The 18,501-nt window shown below is 39.4% G+C and overlaps 1 protein-coding gene across 4 annotated transcripts in view; it reads left to right on the plus strand.

Moving 5' to 3' along the window:
• Window positions 1-18,501, plus strand: part of LRRC49 (leucine rich repeat containing 49) — a 315,450-nt gene that overhangs the window by 103,322 nt on the left and 193,627 nt on the right. For 3 of the 4 annotated variants that reach the window (XM_029575276.1, XM_029575277.1, XM_029575278.1), the window contains one exon: window positions 1,241-1,302. In XM_029575276.1, the coding sequence (XP_029431136.1) occupies window positions 1,241-1,302 (62 nt within the window). Of the gene's footprint in view, window positions 1-1,007; window positions 1,151-1,240; window positions 1,303-18,501 lie in introns of those variants that run through there. The other variant, XM_029575279.1, reaches the window with a different exon arrangement.

Here is an 18,501-nt window from a genome sequence, read left to right on the forward strand (position 1 = left end):
CGATCCACTATAGAATCATGTACAAAACCATTAACATCATTTACAAAACTATCAACCAACACATGCAACTTGACCTACAAATACCACTTAAAAAATTCACCTCCGCCAGGCCTATCAGGGAACACTACAAAGAGTCACTCCAAATTCCAAAGGCCAAAACCTACCAACATAAATCCTTGAGTCTCAGAGCCTTCTCATCAGCAGGTCCAGCTCTCTGGAACTCGATCCCACCTGATTTGAGACAAGAGCCATGCTCTTTAACATTTAGGAAAAGACTAAAAACTTGGCTTTTCAAAAAAGCATTTCCAAGCCTTGAATAAAACCTCCTCTCACTAGCACTAACTCGTATGCAATAATGGAATGTAAACACGAATCAACCAACCTCAAACCCTCTCTCACTAATTCCTGCTGAATATTTATCATACTATTACCATTCACAACTGTGTCATATTTATTCATTTGATTACCTATGTACCGTTTCATAGTCTTATTTTTTCACTTGCTATTCTAATGTATCAATAGGCTGAAATGTAAATATTGTGCTGTTCAATTTCTCCCCTTCCATCCCAAGTTTATTTTCCTTGTTTTTTGGTAACTTTCCCTCTCCCTTTTTCTGATTCACTGTATTTAAAGTTCAAGATTCTTATTGAAAATATTGTTTTTTACGTTACGTTATGCTTTACACTCCTTGTTATTTGTAAACCGGGTTGATGTGATGCCTATCATGAAACTCGGTATAACAAAAACAATAAATAAATAAAATAAATAAATATTTGAATTGACAAATCATAAAACCATTAGTTTTCCCCAAAATACAATCACAGCTAATTTTGACTGATGTAGAGTGGTCATAAAACCCAATTTGGCTGTGCAGTCTGATTACTGTACACTGCCCTTCAGATGAAATGCTGAGGCAGCATCTTGGCTCCTTTCCCAAATGCTTGTTCAGGAGACTGGCTGCTCGCTCGCGCTCTCTCTTCTCCCCCACCCTTCCTCTGTTAACGCTATTCACCTTGCAAGTGGTGCAGCTTGTTCTGCAGAGTCAATCACTGTGCTGAAACACTCCCCTATAATCTGCACCAGAGAGAAATGGAGCTGCCTATGCAACGGCAAATCAATGTTGCAGCAAGGTTATAACAACTAGAAATGGGTATAATTCATTAGCTGGACACATTCTTGTGGTAATCGAAAAGACTTTGTCTTGCAGCTGCTCAGTTTATTCGTCTGTGCTTTCTTCTAGAGAGATGTGGATACTTTGCCAAGCCTCCAACGTCTGTATCTCAGCTTTAACAATATATCTAGGTAAGCAAAGATGAATTTCTTATACTTTTATTTGCTAATGCTAATTTAACTATATGTGTTCAACTACAGTCCTAAAATGCCAAATTAAAAATATTAAATGTCATTCATGCAGTGTGTTGGGATGTACCAGCTCTCCAAAGTTGTTTACCCAGTTAAAATCTTTTGTAATTAAAGAATGTTTCTTGTTTGAATGTTCCCAATTTGCTGTTTTTAAATTCTCGGGTGCTAGAGAATGAAAGTTATATTATTTGCTTGGCTATCATTTGAATATGTGTTGAATATGATGTGAAGGATTGCTTTATTTTTCGAACAGTACTGCAGTCCATTATTTTTTTGAAAATAGACTACTGCAACGCTCTTCTTCTTGGCCTCCCAGCTACCCACGTTAAATCACTACAGCTTTTACAAAATGCCTCAGCACGCATTCTCACGAACTCAAAAAAGAGAGACCACATTACATCAACCCTCTTCGAACTACACTGGCTTCCAATACAATCATCTATCTCATATAAAACCCTAACCCTCATTCACAAAAGTATTACAAATGAAAATTCTCACTGGATCAACCCTCCTTTCCAGCCCCACACATCTGCAAGACCAGTCCGATCAACCCTACAGGGTTCACTTCGAAATCCTTCAATCAAATCAACTAAGCACATATCCACCATAAACAGAGCTTTCTCCCTGGCTGGCCCTACCCTGTGGAACTCTATGCCTCTGGACTTACGTACTGAAACCTCAACCTCCAAATTAAAAAAAAAACTAAAAACCTGGCTATTCCTACAGGCCTTCCCATCCCCTTCCAGCCATCCCTGCAATTAACTGCTAAGTATTAGTTCATATTTTATTGTATAAACGAAGTATCATGTTTAATGTTCACTTATGTTGTATCAGCACCTTTCCCCCTCCTCTCAACCTAATTTTTTTTTTTTTTTTTGTATATAGTACTTTGTTTGCATCTCACCTTGTATGCATTCCCCTCCCAGCACCTAGGTCAAAATGTTTATCTCCCAGCACCCTTCATTCCCTACCCCTACTACTACTCATGCTCCTGTTTAATCTCTTATGCGTTTTATGTTATCTATGTTCCTTGTAAAGGCGTTGCCTAAAAGACAACTTTCCTGTCTTAGTTCTATGTGAACCGATACGATGTGCAAACGGTTGTCGGTATACAAAAAAAAAAAATTCTAAATAAATAAATAAATAATAAATTGTACTGAAAAATAGAAAGGAAAAGACTACTGAATCTGTTAGATATATTCAGGTAAATGTTAATTTTTATTGCACTCCGTCATTTTGTTGCCTGCAGCATTAGTTTATGAGCCCCACTTTGTTAATTTCTGACTAGGCTGTGGATATATGATATCTTGTACCAGTATTCTTTTTTTTTTAACCTGACTTTTCAAATGATGCTCAAGGCAGCTTACAGCATAATTAGAATTCAGGCACAGTAAGTCCTTGTCTGAAAGAACTTACAATCTAAGTGGGTACCTGAGGAAACAGGAGATAAAATGACATGACCAAGGTCATAAAGCATATCAGTGGGGGAAATGGGATTTGAACCCTGGCTTCTCAGGCTCCCAATCCATTGCTCATACCACTAGGCCACTTCTCAGGCTCTCTGCGAGCATGTAATCATTTTACATATGATATGCACTGAGGACTTGTCATCAAAGTGTGTAGCTAGTTTGTAATTGTAGGCAATTGTTCCCTTTGAAAATCAACTACAACCTTTGTGCCCACACATTTTGAAGCTTTGTGGGCTTTCTGAAAATGGCCCCTCAGCCTTAAACTGGCCTGCTAATTTTATGTTTCTCTAACTAGTCCCAAAATTTATCTTCTTAGAAGTCAATATTCAAAGGGTTTGTCTGACTAACTTGAAGTTAGCCGGACAAAAGCCAAGCTTTGAAGATTTCCCTCTGCTCCCTGGCTAAATATTGCATGGGCATTCCTGGAGTATGGTTTCAATTTGTCTGCTCTCAAAACAGGAGGATCCATTACAAACATTTTGCACCACTGTCACAAGGTGCTGGCTACTCATATCAGTGTATCTCTAGACAGAAGGATCTTTTTAAGCAACCAAAAAGCCCTGGCCAGTTTCAGCTGTCTAATAAAACTGCCACTAAAATTATTCAATAGCATCAATCAATAAAATTCTTCTGTATGGGGGTGAAGTCTGGGTTCTATATAGGATAGGACAGAATCCCAATATAAACCCTGAACGTCCAGTTCTCTAATATTCTGTGTTCACAGAAACTCCCACAAGAAAGCATACAGAGCAGAACTAGGACATTTCCACCCCCAACAAAAAATGATCAACACAAACTCCTTCCAGTACCAAGAACATTGTGTAATAATTCAAAATCCTTCAAAAAATGTACTTAGAACCTATAGCATACCTGCCATACTATAATACACTAACTGCCGGACTCAAACAGTAACAATCCTACTCAGGAAAAGGCAACACTGCAAATATTACAGCGGTGGTAAATTTCTGGATTTCAGGCTTAAAATCCATAGGTTATGCTAACTGCTGTCATAAGGACTGAGACTGTACTTTTAAGCCCAGCTAGAAACAGCTTAAAGCAGAAGTACTGAAAATGATGAAGCTGCAGCATGCTAGGAATTATATATTTATGTAATTTTTAGTAGAAAAAGCCTGACCAGGCAGTTAAAGTTGTTCGCTCCAAAAAGTAACAGTAATTTCTTAGGAAAAATGTACGCTTATGCATAGGTATTAGTTACACAAATTGGGTATAAGATTTTTGGGAATTAATGAATATTGATGCATATTCATGTAGAATGTGATATTTAGACCGTTGATTTGTCCAGTGCTTAAGATCATTTATAAGGTATGAAATATTACCGCGCAGACAGAGTTCCTACATCTTGGGTTGTAGCTGGATGGCCTGCACTGTTTGTGTGCACACGATCAGATAATAAAATAAGGAAGTAAGCAAATTGCTTTCTCTTTCTTAGGGGCCGATGCAATACAGTTCACTCAGCTGAGCGCATTGTATAACCCGCAGTTGGATGCGGGTTGTATAGGCGTTAATTAATCCCCTTATGCAATAAGAGGATTAGCACCTCTACAACGAGTGTCCAATGCAGAGTGAATCTAATAGCGTTTGTCACATGCAAATACATGTGAATGAGGCTATTAGACATTCACTCCCAATGCAAAAAAAAAAAAAATTGTGCATCTAGGATGCACATGTAGCAATCAGAAATGAATGCCTGCTTGGAGCAGGCGTTAATAGCTGAGCGCTCTTAAAACTAGTACAGAAAAGCAGAAAAAAACTGCTTTTCTGTACTGCCTCCTACTTAATATTGTTGCATATTAAGTAGGAGGAAAAACAAAACTAAATAAAGTAAAAAAAAAAAGTTAAAAAAAAACACTGGTAGTCGGGTGCAGGAAACTGACGCTCAACTGACAAGCGTCCGTTTCCTGAACCCCCTGGCTGTGCGGCATTTAGGAAAACTGACACCGATAAACTCGGCGTCGGTTTTCCTAACCAACGGACTGCCGACGCCGATCAGGTTCTCATTAGCAAGGAGGCACTAGGGGCCCCCCAAATTTAAATATTGCATGGCGCCCCCAAAGGGGGCTCCTGGGGACGCCTTAAGAAAGCGGGCGCTGACTGTTCAGCGCCTGCTTTCTGCACATATTTATTGCATCGACCCCTTAGTGATTACAAACGTTTCCTTAAAGTTTTTAAATTGGCACAAACAGAGGTGCACAAAGCCAGGCCAAGGGGCCTCTTGGGTAAGTCCCATTCAAGGGATTTTCTACACACTAGGTCCTAAAACACCAATACACCTCTTATTAGTAAAACAGAACAAGCAAAGCTGCTATAGATCCCTGTACAGAACCTACATGCTAGCAGAATACCTCATCTTGGTCACATGTGCAGAACAGACAGACCCTCAGCAAATACAGAATAAAGAGATCATAAAGTTTAAATACAATTGTGCAGACAAAAATTGAACTGGAAAATCGCAAAAAGCCAAACTCTGTATGCAGTGCACAATGGAAAAACAGAAACATCACCATTCCTCGTAAAATATCAAACAATATAATAAAGAAATATAAAACATCAACTATACTGATAACAAGAATATTTCTCAGCTACAGAGTTGTGATAGAATTTTTTAATGAGACTGATTGACTGAGATTAGTGAGAGTCAGCTTTACCCTGACTCTTTAAAGATTTTCAGTAAATTAATTCCTAAAGGACTTTTTATTTAATTATTTTAGTTAATTGAGACTTGTGTAGGCTACTATTGATTTGTAGAACATGAAAGCTCTCTAGGTTTGATCTCTTAGTTGTATGACATTCAGATTGTGAACTAAGTTTGAAAAATGAAATTACTTGCTTTTAGACTTACTGACTTTATAAACTGTCAGCACAGTTTATTGGATGTTGAGGACTAAACTCAAAGAAGCCTGCATAGGCCTCCACTGGAGCAGAACTGTCTTCATCCCCAAGATGAGAAGTTGCCTCATCAGTGTAGGTGCCATACTAAAGAGTTATTCTACAAACTCACCCAAAGTTCCTTCCAGAGGTGGTACCTACATTCCACAGGTAATCTTGCTGCTACTTTCTTTCTAAGATCACATGCACACACTGTTGTGTGCTGGCTGGCTTACGATCTACAAACTCTGGCAAAGCTCATCAAGTGAGCCACTTCCCTTGAAGACCTATGCAAAACTGCTACTTTGTTGTCATTTTATACCCTTACATCCTACTATTGACTCAACCACATGTCTGGAAGGGACAGTAAATTTGGACAAACAATTTTGCACAAACTGTTCACTCAGTAGTCCACTCTCTGTGGTGGGTTCCATGTTGCCTGTTCTAGTCCCTCAGCTTGGGACTTCCAATGCATTATGGCTTATTCATGACTGCTTGTCAACAGAAAGAAAGTTTGCTTACCTGTAAACAGGGTTCTCTGTAGACAACAGGATGAATTAGTCTTACTTAATACCTGCCCACCTCCCTGGAGAGCTGACTACCTCACTAAAACTTAATCTCTGGAATACTGAATGGCTCACGAGGCAGTGCGCATGCGCAGGAATTCCTACACATGCTCAGTGAGAGACAGCTCCATGTCTGCACTGTCAGAAGATGCCACCCACTAGTCATGGCTGATTTCATCCTGCATCTATGGAGAACCTTGTTTACAGGTAAGCAAACTTGCTTCATCTCTTGCCCATTCAATGAATGTGCTTCAGGTGAGTTAAAACAAGTTAAAAAGATACAAACAAGGCATTAATAAGATTACGGGAACTTAGAGCAATTTTCATATCTGCCTGCACAGCCACAAACTCTATGGGCACTTTTATCTCCCCGTCCTGGCATCACTTTTCATAGGGAAAACACAAACATAAAGTACTTTCCCTTAGAAAATTACCTTGGGCAAAAGTACCTGCAGAGATTTGTGCCTGCTTTTTCTGCGGGTGCGATTTCCCTTGGAGAATACCACTCGTAGGTTTGAAAATATCCCGAGCATTCATGATTTCCTTCCCCTGCCTTGAACACACCCCTGAGACTGCCTACACATTACCCACCGAAAAATCCACATGTTGTTGATCCTCCACGCATGCTTTTAGGTGGATAAGGGGTAGACAGTTTTCAGACAGCCAGGTTCAGTGGCTTTTGGAAATTGCCTTCACCATTATCATACTGAACATTAAACATGTCCTTCAAGCCTTCCCTTAAATTTCTAAACCTTGCAAATGCCACCTAGTCAGACTTCGCTTTTACTCGGCTAAGCGCCCTGCCTAACTACAGATTTTTATGCTTTTATTTTTTATTTAACTCTTCTGTCCTTTGCTTCCGGCTACCTTAGCCCCCAAGTTCATCTCACCCTGTTTATTGTAACTTTGCCTCTCGTTACATGATCTGTTAAGTTATACCCCCTCATTACCTGTAAACCGATGTGATATGATATTGTTCATGAATGTCTGTATAGAAAAGATTTAAATAAATAAATAAAAATGTCCCTTGTCACCAGAACGTAAATACACTGAACCTTTTGTGCCCTGATCATCACGTTTTCAAACATCCGTTTATTAGACTTTGTCTAAATACCTGGCTGTTGAAATACTGGCTTTAAAGGATTTAAATGTAATTTTAAATTTGAATAATCTTAAAAATATGTATGCATTCTATGTAACAAATATTAATATTGCAGTAACTATTTACTGTGACTTATTCAGACACTTGATCCCTAACGATATTATTATTATTATTTTTAATTTTTCTATACCGGTGTTCCTGTATGACATACAAATCACATCGGTTTACATTTAAACTGAGAACAACAAGATCGCCTGGAGGCGGTACAAGGAACAAGGGAAACAAACTGGGATATAAGATTCTTGTTATTGATTCTGTAAATAAAGGCATTAACTCTCTTTTTTAAGCTTGCTAAAAGCTTTATTTTCTAATGAAAGCTTTGGTATTTTTTGTGCTTATTACATACTTATATTTTTCCCTCAATTGTAGTGCCTGGATTTGGACAGATATTTGCCTCAATTTCGAATGCTATGAATCTGCAGTAATTCAGTTCAAGGACATTTGTGTTTACTGTTTTGTTCCAGCAGCCTAATTATTGCAGTTAGCTTGACTGTGTACTGTACCTTTAGGGTCATAATAGGGGCACATGATAGACTTGCATTAGCTGAATATTGGACACCAGCCTGGAGCTTTGATTGTTTCTAGTGCTTTAAAGCTAAATCAGCATATGCGGTTCACAGGGTAGTTCTGAAATCTATTAAAAGCAATATTTCTAAACAGTGCATTTACAGGTAAATTTTCAAAGAAGTTGCGCATGTAAATGTAACATACTATCATAGCAATTTTCAAAAGCCATTTACCCGCATAAGTGCACTTAACGAGGGTAAATCCTATGGACAAGTCAATGGCATGTATTTTAGCAGTTTTTAAAAGCCCACTTACATAGCTCTAGTGCATTTGCAGATGTAAAACCCAAATTTTTTTTAACTGTTTATAACTTTTCAAAACTAAATTACTAGAATATACTCTTGTTTCAGGAAGTTATACAGGTATATCTCGGATACAATAATCAAGCAAAAAAATAAAAACTACCTGAACTGTTGGACTATAATGTGAGAGAGAATTAACAACTTGCTACAACACAGCAAGTACGCAGCCTTGGTATCATCATTGACAGCAATCTCACTTTCAAAAAATTCATTGCTGATACAGTTAAAAATGGATTTTTTAAGCTACACACCCTAAAACGTATTAAACCTCTCTTACACCCATATGACTTCCGCACAGTCTTACAAGCAACTATTCTATCAAAGATTGATTACTGTAATGCACTGCTTCTAGGTCTACCAAAAACTACAATTCAACCATTGCAAATGCTACAAAATGCAGCTGCCCGCATCATCACCGACACACGCCGCCATGAACACATCACTCCTGCACTTCAGTCACTGCACTGGCTACCTGTGGCTTCCAGGATAATATATAAATCCATTACGCTTCTACATAAAGCCATTTACAACAGAGATATGTACTGGTTTACCGAACACCTACAATTCAAAACATCAATCCGCCCAACCAGATCCCAGCATCTAGCTAAACTGAAGATCCCCGCTTCTAAACTGACCAAACTTTCTACTACGAAAGAACGTTCACTCATCATTGCTGGGTCCACAATATGGAACACTATGCCCTCTGAATTACGCCAGGAACCTTGCCATAAAAAATTTAAACAAAACCTAAAAACCTGGTTATTCAAAAAAGCCTACTATTAATGAACTGAGACCTATTCTTCTAAGTCGCTATCACATCCTACATGGTATTCCCCCCTCTCATCCCTCTCCTCTCCTAGAAACCCCCTCACCTTCCAGTGAGTTCTGTAATTTATCTGCAGAGATTACCTGATTAGGCACAATAGTTTATTTATATAGACACTAATAGCTTGATATTTATTCTCCTAATACAAAGTTATACATTGTTTTGTATTCATTCAGTTATAATGTTATATTGTAAAACGCTATGCTGAATTATTGTTATATGTAAACCGAGGTGATGTGATTCACGTGCCCCGGTATATAAAAATCCGTAAATAAATAAATAAATAAAAATAAATAACAATGAAATTAACAAAAGGAAATACGAACACAGTACATAATGGTTCCAATATTGTCTAGCCTAGCCAGTTGGAGAAGACATGTCCTGTAAGAAATTATCTAATTGAATAGGGATAAAAAAAAAGTAGCAAGAACCATGAAATTTGAGTACACATTTCCAGGGGTATTTCAATAAAGGGACCCCCCAATAGCCAGAACCCTAAACTTCTTTCTAAGAAAGGCCTCCTATGAATTTGGGTATTCCTGACCAGGTCAGGGAAAACAGTTTATGTCCAAAAAAAGTTGCTCCCTTAGACAAAGAAAAAGGTGCAAAGTCCAAATTTTATCAGATGAATTAATTCTGAACTTTAAGAAACTGTATACAAAATAATTTCAACATCTCTAAAGCTTGTGGAAAATAAAGAAAACATAAATTACATTTTTTTTAGCCATATTACCAAGAGACTTTGCCTGTCTGTGTAATCCCAAATTGTCTTTCAATTAAGAGAAATTAGTCTTTTGGATTTTTTGGCACTGAATTTGAACTTCAGACAGTTCCTTAACTTGCTCCACTGTCTCCCGTGAATGGTGGTTAAGCTGTGTAGTATAGGAACCTATAGAACTAGCCATGAATTCTATTCGAGCAGACAGTCATTTCCAGTTTGGATACAACCACCCAAAGAGAGTCCAATGTAACAACCGCAGGTTTCTCAAGAATAGAAACACCTGAGAGGGAAGATGATACGTTTCTTAGATTAAAAAACAGAATGAAAATACAAACAAAAAACAAACTTTGAAATGTTTGCATGCTAATGCCAGAAGTATAAGAAGTAAGATGGGAGAAATAGAATGTATAGCAGTGATTGATGACATAGACTTAATTGGCATCTCAGAGACATGGTGGAAGGAGGGCAACCAATGGGACAGTGCTATACCAGGGTACAAATTATATCGCAATGACAGAGAGGAGCACAGAGAGGCGATGTGGCGTTTTATGTCCAGAATGGCATAGAGTCCAATAGGATAAACATCCTGTATGAGACTAAATGCACAATTGACTCTTTATGGGTAGAAATCCCTTGTGTGTCAGGGAAGACTATAGTGATAGGAGTATACTACCATCCACCTGTTCAAGATGATGAGACGGACAGTGAAATGCTAAGAGAAATTAGGGAAGCTAACCAAATTGGTAGTGCGGTAAAAATGGGAGACTTAAATTACCCCAATACTGACTGGGTAAATGTATCGTTGGTACATGCTAGAGATATAAAGTTCCCAGATAGAATAAATGACATTTTTATGGAGCAACTGGTTCAGGAACCGACAAGAGAGGGAGCAATTTTAGATCTAATTCTCAGTGGAGCACAGGATTTGGTATGGCCGCTTGGCAATAGTGATCATAATATGATCAAATTTGAATTAATGACTGGACAGTAAGCAAATCCATGGCTCTCGTGCTAAACTTTCAAAAAGGAAACTTTGATAAAATGAGAAAAATTGTTAGAAAAAAACTGAAAGGAGCAGTTACAAAGGTAAAAAGTGTGCAAGAGGCGTGGTCATTGTTAAAAATTACCATTCTAGAAGCACAGTCCAGATGTATTCCACACAATAAAATGGTGGAAAGAAGGCAAAACAATTACCGGCATGGTTAAAAGGGGAGGTGAAAGAAGCTATTTTAGCCAAAAGATCTTCATTCAAAAATTGGAAGAAGGATCCAACAGAAGAAAATAGGATTTATTTATTTTATTTTATTTATTTTAATTTTTTATATACCGGAATTCCTGTATGCAATACAAATCAATCCGGTTTACAAGTAACGAAAAGGTTGCCCTGGTCTGGGAGGTTAGACCGGGGTTTTTTTACATAGAACATTGAACAATAACAATCAACCATTGAACATTATTACAAGGAACATTGAAAGTAACAATAATATTTAACCAAATAACAAATAACCTTATTCGTGTATTGAATAGTATGTGTGTGTTCACCTTTTTTCAAGCAACTTTAGTAGCGTATATGGTCTGCAGTAAGCGGTTATATAAAGGTGAATAATGACTGTTAAATAGACATGCGAATAAGCAAGTACGGGTATGAAATTAAGTGTCAAGGTGTTAGTGACACCCTGCAATGGTTGGATCTGAAAGTCAGAGGGAGGTGCCTAGTTACACTCTGGGAATTGGAACGCTTGCCTGAAGAGCCAAGTTTTTAACCTTTTTTTGAACTCTGGTAGATTGGGTTCGAGTCGTAGGTCTGGTGGGAGCGCATTCCATTGGTGTGGTCCCGCAGTGGAGAGTGCTCTTTTTCTTAGTGTTGATTTGGCAGGCGCTGCGACTAATGTGCCTTTGTAGGCGCTTCTGATGGGTCTGGAAGATAAGTGTGGACGAAGTTGAGTTTGTAGAGATATAGGTGCGACGTTATGAATTGCTTTATGAATGATGGTTAAGGTTTTATATAGGATTCTCTGTTTGATGGGTAGCCAGTGGAGGTTGCTCAAGATGGGGGTAATATGGTCTCTTCTATTGGTGTTAGTTAGGATTCTGGCTGCGGCATTTTGTATCATCTGTAGGGGTTTAATGCTGTTGGAGGGGAGGCCAAGTAAGATTGAGCTGCAGTAATCAAGTTTTGAAAAAATAATTGATTGAAGAACGAAGCGAAAGTCATTGAAGTGAAGGAGTGGCTTTAGTTTCTTTATGACCTGTAGTTTAAAGAAGCAATCCCTGGTGGTTGTGTTTATGAATTTTTTTAGGTTAAGTTTTAGGATAATGCATAAGCATTGACAAGTTAAATGTAAGACAGTGATAAGACAGGCTAAGAGAGATAAGACAGGCTAAGAGAGAATTTGAAAAGAAGTTGGCCGTAGAGGCAAAAACTCTCAGTAAAAACGTTTAAAAATATATCCGAAGCAGAAAGCCTGTGAGGGAGTTAGTTGGACCGTTAGATGATCGAGGGGTTAAAGGGGCACTTAGAGAAGATAAGGCCATCGCGGAAAGATTAAATGATTTCTTTGCTTCAGTGTTTACTGAAGAGGATAATGATTCAGATGGACTGAACCAAATCATGGTGAACCTAGAAGATGTGGTAGGCCTGATTGACAAACTGAAGAGTAGTAAATCACCTGGACTGGATGGTATACACCCCAGAGTTCTGAAGGAACTAAAAAATGAAATTTCAGACCTATTAGTAAAAATTTGTAACCTATCATTAAAATCATCCATTGTACCTGAAGACTGGAGGATAGCTAATGTAACCCCCATATTTAAAAAGGGCACCAGGGGCGATCCAGGAAACTACAGACCGGTTATCCTGAATTCAGTGCCAGGAAAAATAGTGGAAAGTGTTCTAAACATCAAAATCACAGAACATTTAGAAAGACATGGTTTAATGGAACAAAGTCAGCATGGCTTTACCCAAGGCAAGTCTTGCCTCACAAATCTGCTTTACTTTTTTGAAGGAGTTAATAAACATGTGGATAAAGGTGAATGAGTAGATCTAGTGTACTTGGATTTTCAGAAGACGTTTGACAAAGTTCCTCATGAGAGGCTTCTAGGAAAAGTAAAAAGTCATGGGATAGATGACGATGTCCTTTTGTGGATTACAAACTGGCTAAAAGACAGGAAACAGAGAGTAGGATTAAATGGACAATTTTCTCAGTGGAAGGGAGTGGACAGTGGAGTGCCTCAGGGATCTGTATTGGGACCCTTACTTTTCAATATATTTATAAATGATCTGGAAAGAAATACGACGAGTGAGATAATCAAATTTGCAGATGACACAAAATTGTTCAGAGTAGTTAAATCACAAGCAGATTGTGATAAATTGCAGGAAGACCTTGTGAGACTGGAAAATTGGGCATCGAAATGGCAGATGAAATTTAATGTGGATAAGTGCAAGGTGATGCATATAGAGAAAAATAACCTATGCTATAGTTACACAATGTTAGGTTCCATATTAGTTGCTACCACCCAAGAAAGAGATCTAGGTGTCTTAGTGAATAACACATTGAAATTGTCGGTTCAGTGTGCTGCAGCAGTCAAAAAAGCAAACAGGATGTTGGGATTTATTAGAAAGGGAATGTTGAATAAAACGGAAAATGTCATAATGCCTCTGTATCGCTCCATGGTGAGACTGCACCTTGAATACTGTGTACAATTCTGGTCGCCGCATCTCAAAAAAGATATAATTGCGATGGAGAAGGTACAGAGAAGGGCGACCAAAATGATAAGGGGAATGGAACAGCTCCTCTATGAGGAAAGACTAAAGAGGTTAGGACTTTTCAGCTTGGAGAAGAGACGGCTGAGAGGAGATATGATAGAGGTGTTTAAAATCATGAGAAGTCTAGAACGGGTAGATGTGAATCGGTTATTTACTCTTTCAGATAATAAAAAGACTAGGGGGCAGTCCATGAAGTTAGCATGTGGCACATTTAAAACTAATCGGAAAAAGTTCTTTTTCATTCAATGCACAATTGAACTCTGGAATTTGTTGCCACAGGATATGGTTAGTGCAGTTAGTATAGCTGTGTTTAGAAAAGGATTGGATAAGTTCTTGGAGGAGAAGACCATTACCTGCTATTAACTCTTACTTTTGTCCCACATTCAGGGGAGGCATTCCAGAGGGGGCATTTTATGGCTGGGATTTTAATTTATGCACCTGCTTTTTGATTTAAAAAAGCGGGCGCATAAATTGTCTTGGCAAAACTACTCGCACTATAGCAGATATAATTGTGGGCCATTTTTGCCAGTGTATTTTGTATCATTTGCAAATTTGATGACCTCACTTGTTGTATGTATGTATGTATTTATTTATTTATTTAAATAAATCTTTTTCTATACCGTCGTTAAGGTGGGTACCGTCACAACGGTTTACATAAAGGCACATAAAGTAATGCTATTGTAATCTTACATTTTACATGGGTGCCATACGGTTCTGTAACAGTTTTTAAGCAAGATAAATTATTAAATGAGGTTGAAAAAACATATCTAGTTCAATTCTATAGCAGTTTGAGTACAGGACTCATTCCCTAATTGTAGCTTTATCCTTTACTGCAAAGTTCACTTAAAAACTAAACACTTAGGGGCGGATTTTAAAAGGCCTGCGCGCACCGGCGCACCTATTTTGCATAGGCTGCCGGCGTGCGTAAAGCCCTGGGACGTGCATAAGTCCCGGGGCTTTGGAAAAGGGGCGGGGAGGGGGCGGGGAAGGGGCGTGTCGGGGGACATCCCAAAACAACGCGGCGTTTCAGGGGCGTGCCACGGCGTTTCGGGGGTGGCCCCGGGGGCGTGGCGCCGGCCCGGGGGCATGGTCGAGGCCTCCGGACCAGCCCCCGGGACCGGAACACGGAGCGGGGCTGCCGGCCGGCGAGTGCAAAGTTACGCCTGCTGAAAGCAGGCGTAACTTTGCCAACAAAGGTAGGGGGGGGTTTAGATAGGGCCGGGGGGGTGGGTTAGGTAGGGAAAGGGAGGGGAAGGTGGGGGAGGGCGAAGGAAAGTTCCCTCCGAGGCCGCTCCAAAATCGGAGCGGCCTTGGAGGGAACAGGCAGCGCGCACTGGGCTCGGCGCGTGCATGTTGCACAAATGTGCACCCCCTTGTGCGCGCCGACCCTGGATTTTATAAGATACGTGCGGCTACGCGCGTATCTTATAAAATCCAGCATACTTTTGTTCGCGCCTGGTGCACGAACAAAAGTACACGATCGAATATTTTTTTAAGATCTACCCCTTAGTGATTACTGTTGTGTGGTTGGGTGCTTCTTGTTCGTACCATGCATTTCCCTGGTTTTCATTCTCCCTTCTCTTTTTGAAAAGCTTGTTTAAAGAGCCTGGTTTTTAGGTTTTTCCTAAATGTTTTGTTTTCTCTTTGTAATCTTAACTCCAAGGGCATGGAGTTCCATAGTATGGGACCTGCTAATGATAATGCTCTCTCTCTTATCTGTGTTAGTCTTGCTGTTTTGACTGATGGAATGGTTAGTAGTGCTTTGTTGGCTGATCTTAGGTTTCTGTTGGGGATGTGTACGCGAAGGGCGGTGTTAAGCCAGTCTGCATTTTCGTTGTGTATTAATTTGTGTGTGGTGCATAGTGTTTTGTACTGTATTCTTTGTTCAATGGGAAGCCAGTGTAGTTCGGCCAGTGTTTCAGTGATGTGATCATTTTTTCTTTTGCCAGTTAATACTCTTGCAGCTGTGTTTTGCAAGATTTGTAGTGGTCTTAGGGAGGTGTATGGTAAACCTTGTAGAAGGATATTGCAGTAGTCAGTGCTTGCGAATATTAGCGCTTGCAGTACTGATCGAAAGTTGGCAGTCGTTAGAAGTGGTTGGTTTCCAGATCATTTATAAATATATTGAAAAGTAAGGGTCCCAATACAGATCTCTGAGGCACTCCACTGCCCACTCCCTTCCACTGAGAAAATTGTCCATTTAATCCTACTCTCTGTTTCCTGTCTTTTAGCCAGTTTGTAATCCACGAAAGAACATCGCCACCTATCCCATGACTTTTTATTTTTCCTAGAAGCCTCTCATGAGGAACTTTGTCAAATGCCTTCTGAAAGTCCAAGTACACTACATCTACTGGTTCACCTTTATCCACATGTTTATTAACTCCTTCAAAAAAGTGAAGCAGATTTGTGAGGCAAGACTTGCCTTGGGTAAAGCGATGCTGACTTTGTTCCATTAAACCATGTCTTTCTAAATGTTCTGTGATTTTGATGTTTAGAACACTTTCCACTATTTTTCCTGGCACTGAATTCAGGCTAACCGGTCTGTAGTTTCCCGGATCGCCCCTGGAACCCTTTTTAAATATGGGGGTTAGTTAGCTATCCTCCAGTCTTCAGGTTCAATGGATGATTTTAATGATAGGTTACAAATTTTTACTAATAGGTCTGAAATTTCATTTTTTAGTTCCTTCAGAACTCTGGGGTGATTTACTACTCTTACGTTTGTCAATCAGGTCTACCACATCTTTAAGGTTCACTGTGATTTGGTTCAGTCCATCTGAATCATTACCCATGAAAACCTTCTCCAGTACAGGTACCTCCCCAACATCCTCTTCAGTAAACACCAAAGAAAAGAAATCATTTAATCTTTCCTGGATGGCCTTATCTTCTCTAAATGCCCCTTTAACCCCTCGATCATCTAATGGTCCAACTGATTCCCTCACAGGCTTTCTGCTTCAGATATATTTTAAAAAGCTTTTACTGTGAGTTTTTGCCTCTACGGCCAACTTCTTTTCAAATTCTCTCTTAGCCTGTCTTATCAATGTATTACATTTAACTTGCCAACGTTTATGCATTATCCTATTTTCTTCTGTTGGATCCTTCTTCCAATTTTTGAATGAAGATCTTTTGGCTAAAATAGCTTCTTTCACCTCTCCTTTTAACCATGCCGGTAATCGTTTTGCCTTCTTTCCACCTTTCTTAATGTGAGGAATACATCTGGATTGTGCTTCTAGGATGGTATTTTTTAACAATGACCACGCCTCTTGCACACTTTTTACTTTTGTAGCTTCTCCTTTCAGTTTTTTTCTAACTATTTTTCTCATTTTATCAAAATTTCCCTTTTGAAAGTTTAGCACGAGAGCGTGGATTTGCTTACTGTCCCCCTTCCAGTCATTAAATCAAATTTGATCATATTATGATCACTATTGCCAAGCGGCCCCACCACCATTACCTCTCTCACCAAATCCTGTTCTCCACTGAGAATTAGATCTAAAATTGCACCCTCTCTCGTCGGTTAGCCGTATATTCTATGGGTGGGCAGTGGGATTTCTGGATGGCGCTACTTATCTGGTTAACTTAACTGTACAAGTACTGATATTGGACTTATCTGGTTAATCGGATACGTTAGACCTGCCCTAGAGAAGGTTTAAATTTGCTGGATATTACTTATCAAAAACAGAAAGTTTCTTGAGGGAAAATTGCAAATTGCAAAATACCTATATTTTTATATCATTAAAAACAACTTAAAAAAAGTCACAGGGAATGGTATCAGAATGCTTGGTGCTGCAGTCTCATGGGCTTTTGCCTGCATAGGGCTACAATCCCTCTCTTGTGTTAGCACGTTCTTATAACGTCATTTACCTTTTCCTGTGTGCTCTTTTAGCTTTTGTTCTTTTTATCTTTTTTTTATCTTTTTATCGTGCCCAAGCCTCTAATTAAACACCTATTAAAAAATACCCATTACAGGATATACTCCAAAGTACTTTTCTTGTTAATTGCAAACACCCTTATCCTTATTTTAATTTCACTTATATCACCAATAGTGTAGCATTAACAACTTATCTTCTCTGTTCATATCTTTTGCTGTGATCGCCTTCCTTGCTGTTATTTATTTTTGCCCGCCCGACATTGGCAATGTTTCGGTGTGAAACTCGCGCCTGCTTCAGGGGCATTAAACAAAGTTCATTCTGACTCAACCCGACTTGTTACAGTATTCTCCACAAATCAAAAGATGGTGCTCAGACGCCGTCAGCTAAGTGCTGATTTGTATGGGCATATTGAATATCCCATGTAAGTTAGATGGATAAGTCTTATCCGGCTAACTTACATAGATGCTTATCTTTCAATATTGTTCCTATTGTTTCCCGTTGATAGCAGGGCTGAATTAGCCATGCTGTCATGGGATCTGCCAATCAGGTCTGGGAAGCGGAGCTTGTCAAAGCAGAGATTAGAGTTTTTGCTCTCTGCGGCTGCGCATCTGTTCCCGCGCAGGAAAGTAACGGAATCTCCTCAGTCTGTTCTTTCCATGCGCGGGATCGCACACGGAGCTGTTCTTCTCCTCAGCGTTAATCATTAAACATGTCAAAATCAGGGTTTAAACCCTGTAATTGCGGCAAGGTAATGTCGGTCACGGATGGTCATGACCGATGTTACCGATGCCTGGGGCCAGATCACAATCGTGAGGATTGTGAATTGTGTTCAAGGATGTCTCCGAGAGCCCTGAAACAACGGGCCTACAGGCTTCAGAAACATTTTGCCTCCCCGGATCCATCGGAGGCTCATTAGTCACCTGGCCCAGCTATCTTATCGGCTCCCTCAAAAAGAGGGCATCATCATGGGATCCTCAGTTCTCCAATTTTGGAGGTAAGGACTTGGCG

The sequence above is a fragment of the Rhinatrema bivittatum genome, chromosome 13 (genome assembly GCF_901001135.1).
Source record: "Rhinatrema bivittatum chromosome 13, aRhiBiv1.1, whole genome shotgun sequence".
In the NCBI taxonomy this organism is placed as follows: domain Eukaryota; kingdom Metazoa; phylum Chordata; class Amphibia; order Gymnophiona; family Rhinatrematidae; genus Rhinatrema; species Rhinatrema bivittatum.